Consider the following 14,070-nt stretch of genomic DNA (forward strand, 5'->3'; position numbering starts at 1 on the left):
ATCTTCCCACCTTACGAGGCATTTACCATCCTGGTAAATCTCCTCTGCACCCTTTCCAACACTTCCACATCTTTCCTATAATGCGGCGACCAGAACTGTACGCAATACTCCAAGTGCTTTAAAAATGTAGTAGCATGGCCCTTTAAGGGGGGGAAGTTTCCCCGAGGATCACGTGATCTGGCCCGATCCTGTGGATTGTTATGGTGGGAAGCTGAACCAATCAGCAGGAGGTCGCATACCACGGGTCAAGGAAGGTCAGGGAGTCAAGTAGAACAGTCGCATTGTAATTTAGTCTGAGTTTGTTGCCTTTTTATTCTTTATTGTTGGCAACAAAGCCTTTGTTGATTCAAACTACATCGAGTCACCCTTGACCTGTCACGAAAAAGAAAAACATTCCTACTATAAATATGCTGTCAAACAAATACTGAATGAATCAGTGAGTTAATTTTCTTTTAACACTAAAATATTTAAAAGACAGAAAAATACAACAAATATGTTAATTCAGTTACCCACAACACCTCGCCCTGAATTCCACTGTCAATCCCAAATGTGGGATTGGTTTGGGGTTCGAGTTGTTTCCTTGGTTAAATTGTGTGAAAATGGAAAAGATCTGCTGCGAAAGCTGTTGATATAATCATGTAAATAAGAATCAACAGATGATGCGGTTTATCGCATTCACTTTATCTCATTGAATCCTAGGAACACAAGAATAGGTCATTCAGTCCCTCAAGCCCGTTCTGCCATTCAGTGAGATCATCGCTGATCTGTGACCTAACTTGGCATACTTGCCTTGCCTTTGCCCCAAATTCCTTAATAAAAATTTATCAAACAAGACCAAAATTAATAAACCAAAAGTAAAATACAGCAGATGTTGGAAACCGAAAATAAAAATAGAAATTGCTAGAAGCGTGTATGGCCGAATTTGTGAAGTGACAACAAGATAATTCAGGTAATTCATCTTTCACAAAAATAATAAGTTATTTGAAAATTAGACTATTTGATACTATCACCATTTGCCTTCAGGAAATGTTGTCATGCGAAATAAGACTACACAACTGTTTTTTAAAAAATGAACACCACTATATTCTGTTGACAATCTTTAATGTTTCAGTAACAGTCACTTTTAAAAGTTTTGAAAAACTGCAGTGAAGGAATGTAATGTAATTTAATCAACTTATAATCAGATACCTAGAGTGGAATGAATGTAAACAAACCAACCGTTCCCAGACATTTTTGACATACCTTTATTGTAGTCAAAAACTTAATAAGCCAGATATTAGGATTCACTAAATTCATTAAAATCAACAAAGCAATGTTAATTAACTGAAAGAGGCTCTTGTGAAATGCAGTTCTCTATGCATACGCTATGTTGCAATAAGTTGTCAATGTTTATTTTAATTGTTTAAAAATAAACATTTTAGGATAAATTTACATGACTATCTACAAGATTGGAACTCACAATATTAAAGGGATATTTATATTACTCTGTGCCACTACATGTACTGCAAAATTAAACTTTCAGGACAGTTTTTAATGGGTGCTGTAAGAGTGGGAAATGAGACAAGCAGGAAGACTTAATTAGACGGGAGCCAAAATCTGAGTCTCCCACCATCAGAATGAATGTGAGAAATTCAATCAGTGGACATGTCAGCAACAGAGTGGGCATCACGCTGCCCGATAGAGGGAACCGACTTGCCACACATTTGTACATTTGCGTACCATCAATATTCATTAAATGGGAACTTCACCAAATTAAGTTCAACCTTCAAGAACAAGCCAGCATTGTGTGGGAAACTCATGTTCCTGTTTCACAACAGTGTGCACAAGTGGGGTTGTCCAATCTTTGGATCTGAGCTGAAGTTTTGACTTTGTCTATCTCAGCAGCTCAGGGAGGAGGAGCTGAAGATGCACTATCCAGTTGGGGCAAGGAAAAGGGAGTAGAGGGAGAGAGAGTTTGGTAGCGATCTCAAATGGCAGTGCTAAGAAAGTGGGGAGTAAGTATCCAAAGGGAGCCAGGTCCCAGTCTATAGAGTGAAGTCCATTGTTGCAGTGGTATGGGCCTGTGTGCCCAAGGGAAGCAGCTATACCACACATGGCAGGTCAACAGTTGGAGAAGGAATGTCAAGCTTGAAGCAGGACAGGTCCAGCTAGATGGAGTATCAAGGGTTTTCCACGGCAGGTCAAGAATGATGGAGGGAGGGTGATAAGAGCAGGAAGATCAAGGGTGAGGGGTCGAGGGGGGGAGAGGAAGTTGAGGGTGAGAGATGGAAGCTCAAGGGTCACTGGTTTTGGGTCGAGGATGATGATTGGAAGCTCCAGGGTGAAGTTGGGAGGGTCAAAGATGACAGAAGAAGTGTGGAAGTGGATGAGCTTACGTGTCCATCAATATAGTTCCTAAGAAAGTCAGCTCGCAGGAGACCAGGTTATTATAGGAAGAATACTGTGGAATGGGAGAAGTTCTGGGTTTGGCACATGGAAGGGTCATGCTTTCAAATGGTCATGTGCAGCTGCTCTGGGAATGAAGGCCATGCAAACAGAGGTGCTCATATATTTGTTGGCCTTCCTCGTACAGTTGGCTTAGTGAATTCTCAATGGGTTTCACATACCCAATAATTTTGCAACCTCGCAAGGTGGAGGAGAGGATTTGTCAGAAGAGGGCCATAGTCACACAACAACATAGGCCACAAGGCTATTAGTCGGCACCAGCTGGTAGAGAGGTCTGGAGCAAGGCAGCCAAGGCCCTCATCATCACTGAAGAGCATTGGCATATCATCACATGTTCAGAATGTGCACCAAATACCTTCAGATGTCCGAAAGGCAATGCTAGAGATGGTTTTACCATGACATGGTCACTGACATGTGTGCGGTCCTACAATAAAATCTGTAGCCCCGTGAATTTGGAGGCTTCATGCTAGCTGCCTTCAAGGTGACTGCGGCCCTCTATCTCTACATCAGTGGCCCATTCCAAGGATCCATGGGGGACATGTGTGGCATCCCCAGGCAGCAAAACATAGGTGCACACTGGAGATCATATATGCCCAGTACAGAACGATCAACAAATTAATCAGATTCCCAGTAAATGCTGATAGCCAGGCCACTACAGCAGTTGGCTTCAGGGCCATCATGTGGTTCTCACAACCCCGGGGTGTAATCGACTGCACACACTGCCATTGGAGCTCTCTGGGCACAGCCAGCTGCATTTGGAAATCGAGAGGAATTTCAGTCCCTTAATGTTCAAGTTGTCTGTGGTCACTGGAAAATAATTGTGCCAATCTATGCTCATTTCCCAGGGACTCTCATGCCTCGTACATTTTACAGAACTCCCAGTTGTCCAGCTATTTGAGGTCCCTGCCCAAGTGCATTGTTGGATCCTGGGTGACAAGGGCTATCTCCGAAGGAAGTGGCTCATGGCATCATCCATGCGGCCCTTTGAAGAAGTGTTCCAATGCACCACACTGATTGACCAGGGCAATATTAGAGCAGATTATATTGCACTGCCAAAAATGCACTTCTGCTCACTGCCTTGATCACTCCAGCGCCACAGAGGATATGTAGGATTATCATAATGAAAAGGGGAGGGGAGTTGCCATGTAACAACGTGGAAGAGCTGCTAACCATCTCAAATGACAATGACAGGGAGGGATATAAGAGAGAGGGCAGAATGTTGCAGGTCCTCTCCAAGATGCCAGGGCCATGGTGAGACATCAGAGCTGTCAGAGACAACCTCCTCTTCAATCATTTTGCCCACAAATGAGGCATCTCCCAGAAGATCAGTACCTTTCCTGAGAACCTTTGCCTGTTCTGATTATGCTCCCACCTCTGCCAACCTTCATCTGGAGCTATCTTACTACCCAGTTAGAAGGCCAAGGGCAAACATAGAAGTACAGAAAATAGGAACAGGAGGAGGCCACTTGGCCCTTCGAGTCTGCTCTGCCATTCACTATGATCATGGCTGATCATTCAACTCAATAGCCTGATCCTGCCTTTCCCCAATATCCTTTGATTCCCTTCACCTCGAGTACTATATCTAACTGCTTCTTAAAAACATACTTGGTGGGATTTTACGGCCTCACGCGTCCCGAAACTGGAAAATCCCGCCCAAGGTCAACGGACGTTTCCATGGTCCGCCCCTCGCCTGCTCCGATTCCATGGCAGGCCGGACGGTTAAATTCCAGCTACAATGTTTTGGCTTCAACTGCTTTCTGTGGTAGTGAATTCCACAGGCTGACCACTCTCTGGGTGCAGACATTTCTCCTCATCTCTGTCCTAAACAGTCTATCCTGTATCCTCAGACTGTGACCCCTTGTTCTGGACACCCAGCTATCAGGAACATCCTTCTTGCATCTACCATGTCTAGTACTGTTAGAATTTTATAGGTTTCTATAAAATCCCCCCTCATTCTTCTGAACTCCAGCAAATACAATCTTAACTGACTCAATTTCTCCTCAAACGTCCCCCAACCCCACTTCACATACCACTCTCACCACTGACTCACCTTTGCTGGTCCCATGCCTCCATTCTGAGGCAAATCACAAGTGCAAAACTCTATATTGCTCCCGGGTTGCTAGTAGCAGTGCAAAGAAGATTTATCTTTCATTCAGGGAGACACCCAAACCAGCCAGAAGGGAATGGAAACCCTGGATGGAACAGTGGGTATTGATGAATTTAAAAAGAGATTTGATGTAAACGTGACAGTCCCATGCCTCTGCGCCAACTGCCACTTTCCTTATTCCTCCCTTGCACCCCAGAGTTCAAGGAAAGCTGTTGCACGTCATCGTGCAATGGAAAAGTGATATTATCGCTTGACAATTAATCCAGAAACTCAGCTAATGCTCTCGAAACCCGGGTTCAAATCCCGCCACGGCAGATGATGGAATTTGAATTCAATAAAAAATATCTAGAATTAAGAATCTACTGATGACCATGAAACCATTGTCGATTGTTGGGAAAACCCATCTGGTTCACTCATGTCCTTTAGGGAAGGAAATCTGCTGTCCTTATCTGGTCTGACCTACATGCGACTCCAGAGCCACAGCAATGTGGTTGACTCTCAACTGCCCTCCAAGGGCAACTAAGGATGAACAATAAATGCTGGCCAGCCAGCAACGTCCCATGTCCCACAAATAAAAAAACCCTTTAAACCCATTTTTGGGACATCAAAGGACATATTGCACTGTCAGCTTCAAGTTTGGCAGTCATTGCTGAATGAGGGACATCTTGCTTTTATAGGCAACAATATGGTGGTGAGTTAGAGGTCGGTCTTTATTGGATGGTAAATGTGTGTGACATGATTTGTATTATCAAGGTGATGATAATGCCACTGAATGTCATGGGGCAATGATTAAATTTTCTCTTGTTGGAGATGGCCATTGTCTGGCAGTTGTGTGATATGAATATTCCTGGCCACTTGTTAGTTCAAGACAGAATATTGTCCAGGTCTTGCTGCATTTGAACATGGACTGCTTCAGTATCTGAGGAGTCGCAATGGTGCTGAACATTGTTCACTGTTGACTGCACATCCTTCTGAACTTATGAGGGAAAAAAAGACAATGATGAAAAAACTGAAAACAGAGCAGCACGGTAGTAGTGGTTAGCACTGCTGACTCACAGCACCAGGGACCCTGGTTGAATTCCAGGCTTGAGTGACTGTTTGCGTGGAGTTTGCACATTCTCCCCATGTCTGCATGGGTTTCCTCCGTACGCTCCAGTTTCCTCCACAGTCCAAAGATGTGCCAGTTAGGTTGATTGGCAGTATTAAATTGCCCCTTAATGTCAGGGGGATGAGCAGGATAAATATTTGGGGTTACAGGGATAGGGCCTGGGTGGGAATATTGTTAGTGCAGGTTTCATGAGCCGAATGGCCTCCTTCCGCACCGTATTCTATGATATGAATGATGTAGGGATGCCAGCGTTGGGGGCTATCTCCACTGGTGGGGTGGGCACAGTAAGAAGTCTCACAACACCAGGTTAAAGTCCAACAGGTTTATTTGGAATCATGTGCTTTCGGGGCGCTGCTCCTTCATCAGGTGGGTGGATGAAGCGCCTGATGAAGGAGCAGCGCTCCGAAAGCTCTGTTGGACATGAACCTGGTGTTGTGAGACTTCTTACTATGATAAGAATGGACTAGGACACTACCCTGAGGAACTTCTGCAGTGATGATCTGGAATACAATGGATATTCATGGACGCACAGCCGGGACCATCACCCCATGTGCCTGCCACTGATTTAATCTCTAAATTTGAACCCACCATTGGGAAAGCAAACATTCGGCTCCTGCCCAAAGTAATACCATTGTCGACTCCATAAAATCTCCCTCTCTCCACAGGCGCTGTTAAATCTTCTGAGAATTTCCAGAATTTTCTCATTTAACTTCAGCTCACAACAGCCACTCAGTCTCAGAATAATCTCCGAGCAACCGCCACCTGCCCGGGGGCGGGGCTGGTGCGGGGTCAGAGGGGGGGGCGGGGCCAGGAAAGCGACGGAGCGGGAATGGGGCGGGGCCGGAGGGCGACGGAGCGGGGAGGGGGCGGGGCCGGAGGGGGCGGGGCAGATGAGGCATGGGGCGGGGCCAGGAGAGCGACGGAGCGGGTCCGGAGGGGGCGGGGCGGGGCGGGTCCGGAGGGGGCGGGGCGGGGCCACGGGTCTCAGTTCCGATTGGATAGTGGCAAGTGGCGTCACTGGCGCGAGGCAGCCTTCTGATTGGAGCAAGGTGGTCATGTGAGAACGGGGTCAGCGGTCAGCAGCCGCACTGTGGGGGCCGCCATGTTCAGGATGGAGGCGCTGGGGCCGAAGATGGATCCGGAGGAGATGCGGAAAAAGATGCGGGCCGATGTGCTGCGCTCCGTCCGCAACTTCTTCATTTACGTGGCCATCCTGCGGGCCAGTGAGTGTCGGGAGGAAGCGGGGAGGGGGGAAAATGGTTGGGAATTAGGAATCTGAGGTCATGGCTTCGTGCTCACGGTCACCGGGAAGCAGAGCAGCTGTCCCGGTCCCGGCAGCTGTACCGGCCCGGGCCCCTGTCCTGCAATGTCCAAACTACGAGAGTTGGGCCCGAGCAGCGATGCCTCCTCTCCCCCACCCACCCGGGGAGCGGGCATCGCACATGGGCGGCCAGTGAAGCAAATCAATCTCTGGGAGAGACTGCAGGAGCCGGCCACTCAGCCCTTCAAGCCTACTTTCCTATTCAATAAGATAATGTCTGATTGGTTTATGTTTCTAATTCTACATTCCCATCTACCCCTAATACCCCTACCACCTCTGCCTTAAAAATATTCAATGACCCCACTGTGTTCTGAGGTAGAGAGTTCCCAAGTCACACATCCCTCTGAGAAAAATTTCTGATCTGTCTTAAAAAGGTGACCCCTAATTTTAAAACAGTGCTGCTTAGTTTTGGGCTCTTTCACAAGAGGAAACATCCTTTCCATTCCACCTTATTAAGACCATACAGGATCTTAAGGTTAACGTGCAGGTTCAGTCGGCAGTTAGGAAGGTAAATGCAATGTTAGCATTCATGTTGACAGAGCTAGAATGCAAGAGCAGGGATGTACTTCTGAGGCTGTATAAGGCTCTGGTTAGACCCCATTTGGAGTATTGTGAGCAGTTTTGGGCCCCATATATAAGGAAGGATGTGCTGGCCTTGGAAAGGGTCCAGAGGAGGTTCAAAAGAATGATCCCTGGAATGAAGAGCTTGTCGTATGAGGAACGGTTGAGGACTCTGGGTCTGTACTCGTTGGAGTTTAGAAAGATATGGGGGGATATTATTGAAACTTACAGGATACTGTGGGGCCTGGATAGAGTGGACGTGGACAAGACGTTTCCACTCGTAGGAAAGACTAGAACCAGAGGGCAGAACCTCAGGCTAAAGGGACGAATCTTTCAAACAGAGATGAGGAGGAATTTCTTCAGCCAGAGAGTGGTGAATCTTTGCTGCAGAAGACTGTGGAGGCCAGGTCATTGAGTGTCTTTAAGACAGAGCTAGGTTCTTGATTAATAAGGGGGTCAAGGGTTATGGGGAAAAGGCAGGAGAATGGGGATGAGAAAAGTATCAGTCATGATTGAATGGTGGAGCAGACTTGATGGGCCAAGTGGCCTAATTCTGCTCCTATGTCTTATGGTCTTTTATACTTCACAAATCACCCCTCATTCTTCTAAGCTCCAATGGAAACAAGCCCAACCTGTTCAACATGCCCTCATAAGACAACCCACTCATTCTTGATATCAATCTAGTAAACCTATGGGTGGCACAGTGGTTAGTACTGTTGCCTCTCAGCACCAGGGACCCAGGTTCGATTCTGGCTTGGGTCATTGTCTGTGCGGAGTCTGCACATTTTCCCCATGTCTGCATGGGTTTCCTCCCACAGTTTGAAAGACATGCTAATTAGGTGCATTGACCATGCTAAATTCTCCCTCAGTGTATCTGAACAGGTGTCGGAGTGTGGCGTCTAGGGGATTTTCGCAGTAACTTCATTGCACTGTTAATGTAATGCTACTTGTGACACTAATGAATAAACTTTAAACCCCTCTGAACTGTCTCCAATGCATTTATATCCTTTCTTAAATAAAGAGACTAACACTGCACCCAATATTTGAGAATCCAGTTTTGACCTTGGGTGTGTGGAGTTTGCATATTCTCCTCGTGCCTGCGTGATTTTCCTCTGGGTGTTCTGGTTTCCACCCACAGTCCAAAGATGTGCAGGTTAGGTGGATTAGCCATGGTAAATACTTAGGGATTATGGGGATAGGGCAGAGGGGAGGGCCTGGGTGGAATGCTCTTTTGGAGAATCATAGAATCCCTACAGTGCAGAAGGAGACCATTCGGCCCATCAAGTCTGCACCGACCACAATCCCACCCACGCCCTATTCCCGTAACCCCACATATTTACCCTGCTAAGTCCCCTGACACGAGGGTCAAGTTAGCATTGCCAATCAGCCTAACCCGAACATCTTTGGAGTGTGGGAGGTAACCGGAGCACCTGGAAGAAACCCATGCAGACATGGGAGAATGTGCAAACTCCAGACAGACAGTGACCTGAGGCTGGAATTGAACCCAGGTCCCTGGTGGTGTGAAGCAGCAGTGCTAACCACTGTGCTGCCCTGGTGCAGACTTGATGACTGATTGGCATCAACATAGCCCTGTATAGCTGAAGCATAACTTTTTTTTAATGTTCAATTCCTTTTGTAATAAAGGATAGCATTCCGTTAGCTGCCTTAATTGCTTGTGCGTATACACTAACTTTTTGTGACTCATGCTAGCAACACCTACATCCCTCTGCGCCTCTGAATTCTGCAGTTGTTCTCCATTTAAGTAACACTCGGTTTCTTTTATTCTTCCTGCCAAAGTGAACAAATTCAGATTTTCCCACAACCACCAGATGTTTGCCCATTTACTCAACCTATTTATATCCAACCTCCTTATGTCCCCATCACAACATATTATCCTACCTTTGTGTCATCTGCAAATTTAGCTACTGTATGCCCCTCATCTATGTCATAAATATATAATTTGCGAAAAGAGGCCCCAGTACAGACTCCTGTGGATCTCCACTCGTGATATATTACCATCAAAAAAACACCCATTTTTCTGCCAGCCAGCCAATCATCTACTCATGCTGATATGTTAACCCTGACACAATGAGCTTTCATTTTCCACAATAACCTTGGATGTACTGTGACTGTGTGGAGTTCCCCACAACAGATGTAGAGAGAGAGAGACTGTTCCAGGCTTGAGAGACGAGGAGAGATGAGCTGTACCCGGATAGAGAGAGTGGAGGAGAGGTAGGCTGTACTAGTTTAGGGGCACAGAAAGAAGAGAGAGAGACTGTACTGTGACAGAGAGAAGGGGATGAGCGATGCTTCACTGGGAGAGACTCTATTGGGACAGAGAGAGGGGGGTGAGCAATGCTGTACAGGGAGGCTGTAGTGGGACAGAGAGAGTTGGTGAGAGAGGCTCTATTGGGAGAGAAGGATAGAGACAGTAAGAGTTTTAACAGGTTAAAGTCCAACAGATTTATTTGGTAGCAAATACCATTAGCTTTCGGAGCGCTGCTCCTTTGTCAGATGGAGTGAAAATCTGCTCTCAAACAGGGCACAGAGACACAAAATCAAGTTACAGAATACTGATTAGAATGCGAATTCTAATCAGTATTCTGTAACTTGATTTTGTGTCTTTGTGCCCTGTTTGAGAGCAGATTTCCACTCCATCGGACGAAGGAGCAGGGCCCTGAAAGCTAATGGTATTTGCTACCAAATAAACCTGTTGGACTTTAACCTGGTGTTGTTAAAACTCTTACTGTATTTACCCCAGTCCAACGCCGGCATCTCCACACCAGGATAGAGAGACAGAGGTGGGGTGGAGAGCCTGTATCGGGATAGAAAAACAAGGGGAGAGGGAGAGTGTACCAGGATAGAGATGCCTGCGGTGATGTGGGATGATGGGGGGGGAGGGCAGCCTCTACTGGGATAGGGAGAGAGTTGGTGAGAGGCGCTGTACCAGGATAGAGAGAGAGGGAGAATATACTGGGGAAAGAGGCACTGCACTTTGGTAGATTGTGGGCTGAGGAGTTGGGAGTGCAGAGAGATGGATTGGTGGAGGGCAGCTGCACTGGGGACATAATCAGAGGTCATGTATGGCTGTATTGGGAAGAATTGGGGCATCTTCTGGAATAGATCCCATGTGTAGACTTTACTGGGGTATGGGGGAAACATCTTGAGCTAAAGCTGCAATACATTTGGTGTGGGGAGGGGTGTTGTAGGTTTGCTAACATTTTGGGATTTCTGATCTTTTTCCTGTGACCCTGAAAGGGTCGATGTTTCTAGTTGAGCCTCCCAGTCAGAAGTGCTAGGAAGTGTTATCTTCCCTCCACTACTCCATACAGTTCAGAAATTGAATGTAGCATAAATCAGTCCCTCAGCCACAGCAATGTCACTCCTATTACAAACTGAGAGACCAGATGTAATGTGTACAAAAGTCTCAACAATTTCTCTTGTATTATTTTGCTTGACATCGATAATCAAATCTTCTAACAGAGATTCAGTTGATTTACCGTAGCACTGAGCAAATCCCCATTGGCTTTTTGATGTTTTTATGGCTTTTTTATTTTCATGTACAAGTATTGAGGCAAGAAGGTCCAAATGCAAGTATTTTTAATAAATAAAGGCTATTGGAGCTTGCATGTCTGTTAATGTATCTAAACTCAACCAGCCTACTTTCACATCGTAATTCTCTCCAGTACATATTTATGATGCCCTTTACAAATTGCTTTAATCTGCAAATTATATTAAATGATGAATTTGTTTTCCAGCTCCATTTATCCTAATGAAACTGGATAGTATTTGAACTTCGCTGCCCGCAGAGATCAGCATGGTGCAGGACAATCATCAAGCCGTACTTGATCCTCGTTGGTACAGAATGATAAAATGAATGTGGACAATTGGGAATCATAGTGCTGCGAAGAAATGGATCATTTAAACTCAGCTAAAGGACAAACTATCAACCCTCAACATATTAGAAACTCTTCTGCCTATGGAACTGGATTAATTGCTGGTTATGCTTATCTCACATTGACCATTCCCCGTGTTATTTCATACAAGGACTCTGTTGTTTTGTGATTGTTTTACACCACAGATTCGCTGCATGCACTAACGTGTCAGTGTGCAAAACAAAACCTGTGTTTATAACACTTTTTGTCTGCCCTGAGTGTGAACCTGATCCACAATCCACCTGATTTTGAGATCAGCTGAATTCCCTCCTTTCTGGGGAATCGTGTAGGAATTGCAGTATTTGATAACTGTGCCTCAGTGACACAAAACTAATATTTTGAACCTGTAAGGAGTACATGACTGAAAAAGATATGAGATACTTGCTATACCTCCAGGCTTGAGGGGTGCAGTGTAAGAAATGACACGAAGCAGTGATACTTTCCCCCCTGTGAGTTTAGTTGACGTTTTTTCACTAGATTTGCTTTAATAATTGGATTTGCACAAAAAAATCAATTTTCATATTGGATTATCTATTAAAACTATTGATAATTTTTCATTTGGTCTGATTAAAGATTACAAAATCTCATGTTACTTGCACTGATGTAAAGGTCACAACTCTGATTTCAAAGTTTTTTCTTAAGCCACTTGTTACATTCTCCTTTACATTTTCATTCCTACTTTTTTTCTTTAATCTATCTAAATTGTAGTGTAACTTGCTGCTACATTTTGACCTTCCTCTGCCTTCCAAATATCTGTAAAAGCTTTAAATTGTGCTGCACATCAGTGGTTTTCGTTGATTAATTTACTTTTATTGAACCGAGAGTGATAGTTGGATTATGTTCTTTTAAGCAATAAAGTGGATTGTTGGTCCTTCATGGAACCATTGGTAACAATCAGCTGGCCTATTCAAATTGAAATGGGGTAAGTGATTATTTAGTTCATTCTGCCATTAACTACCTAATGACTTGCAGTGCATACAAAGAAGGAGGACAGGAGGAGTAGGTTATTTAGCCTCTTCAGCCTATTCCACCACTGTCCTTACTGGTCTGGCCCAAGTGATTCCAGACCCACAACAATGTGATTAACTCTTAACGGCCGTCTGAAATGGCTTAGCAAGCCACTCAGTTCAAGGGTGATTAGGGGGATGGGCAACAAATCCTGTCCTTGTCAGTAATGCCCACATCCCATGAAAGATTTTTTAAAAATTATGGCAAATCTATGCTGCAGTCCTTCCTAGGCTAATATATCCCCCCCCTGAGGTGTGTCCAGAATTGCTCTCGGTACTCCAGGGCTTTATGTAACTGAACCATGACTTCTACCCCTTGTACCTATTGCTCGAGATATAAAGGCCACCTCACTAAGCAAGTAAGGCAGACTGAACGAGGAGTGAGGCCGACTGATGGACTGACCGAGGGAAGTTAACTGACCGAGTGAGTGAGGCCATAAGAGCGAGTAACCGATATCGGAACATTGGGGTATGTGACTTTCTATCCCCTCATCTAAGTTGTTAATAAATATGGTAAATAGTTCAAGCCCCAATACACATTCTTAGGCAGAATGTGACCAGTGGTGACCTAATCAGATTACCGGCTTCTAATCCTTATTCCAAGTCTCCTGCTCAGCCAGTTCCATAACCAGGTCAGTACTACCTTCAATTCCAGGAGGCTCATCTTTAGCCAGCATTCTCTTATGAGGGACTTTATGAAATGCCTTTTAAAAATTCATGTAAATAATATCTAGAATATGTCCACAACTTTAGTCACCTTTTCAAAAAAATCAGATTCATCCCACACCAGCATGGTTGGCACTTCATGCCCTCTGAAATGACCAGCAAGCCAATGCAGTTGTTCCAAGAAGACCCACCACCACCTTTCAAGAAACCAAGAAAAGGCAATAAGTTTTTTATAAAGTTTATTTATTAGTGTCACAAGAAGGCTTACATTAACGCTTCATTGAAGTTACTGTGAAAATCCCCTAGTCGCAACACTCCAGTGCCTGTTCAGGTACACTCGGAGAATTTAGCATAGCTAATGCCCCTAACCAGTATGTCTTTCGGACTGTGGGAAGAAACCGGAGCACCCGGAGGAAACCCACGGGGAGAATGTGCAGACTCAACACAGACAGTGACTCGAGCCGGGAATCGAACCTGGGTTCTGGTGCTGTGAGGCAGCAGTGCTAACCACTGTGCCACCATGCTGCTAAAGGTACTGGTGAAGCCCACAGGAAGGAGTGAATAAAAAGTACTAAATATACCAATATAGACATCCAAAAAGTGCAGTGTTCAGGCAATAAGATTTCATCAAGCTTTCCTTTAGATGGTTTTGTAACTTCCAACAATAACTTACATAGCACCTTGAATGTAATAAAACATCTCAAGGTACTTCTTAGGGGCAGTGTGAAATATGACACCGAGCCATGTAAGATCAAGTCAGATGACCAACAGCTTGCTCCGAGGTGGGGTTTAAGGACTTTTAAAGGAGAAAAGAGAGGTAGAGATCCAACCATGCAGAAGTGTTTTTATTCATTGGTGGGATGTGGGAATCATTGGTAAGGACAGCATCCAAATCCGATTCTTAATTGCGAAGGTGGTGG

The 14,070-nt window shown here is 45.1% G+C and overlaps 1 protein-coding gene across 1 annotated transcript; it reads left to right on the plus strand.

Moving 5' to 3' along the window:
- The first annotated feature begins 6,707 nt into the window (after window positions 1–6,707).
- tomm5 (translocase of outer mitochondrial membrane 5 homolog (yeast)) lies at window positions 6,708–12,256 on the plus strand. Its single transcript, XM_078214226.1, has 2 exons — window positions 6,708–6,883; window positions 11,301–12,256. The coding sequence occupies exons 1-2, from the start codon at window positions 6,763–6,765 to the stop codon at window positions 11,333–11,335; spliced, it is 156 nt and encodes a 51-aa protein (XP_078070352.1). The 5' UTR covers window positions 6,708–6,762; the 3' UTR covers window positions 11,336–12,256.
- Window positions 12,257–14,070: the final 1,814 nt, after the last annotated feature.

The sequence above is a fragment of the Mustelus asterias genome, chromosome 6 (genome assembly GCF_964213995.1).
Source record: "Mustelus asterias chromosome 6, sMusAst1.hap1.1, whole genome shotgun sequence".
Lineage (NCBI taxonomy): Eukaryota > Metazoa > Chordata > Chondrichthyes > Carcharhiniformes > Triakidae > Mustelus > Mustelus asterias.

What these genes read in the sequence shown, in the direction of transcription:
- tomm5 (XM_078214226.1), top strand. Translation starts at nt 6,763, where the DNA reads ATGTTCAGGATGGAGGCGCTGGGGCCGAAGATGGATCCGGAGGAGATG. An exon ending in CGTGGCCATCCTGCGGGCCA is followed by an intron (nt 6,884 to 11,300) that starts GTGAGTGTCGGG and finishes TTTGTTTTCCAG; the next exon opens with CTCCATTTATCCTAATGAAA.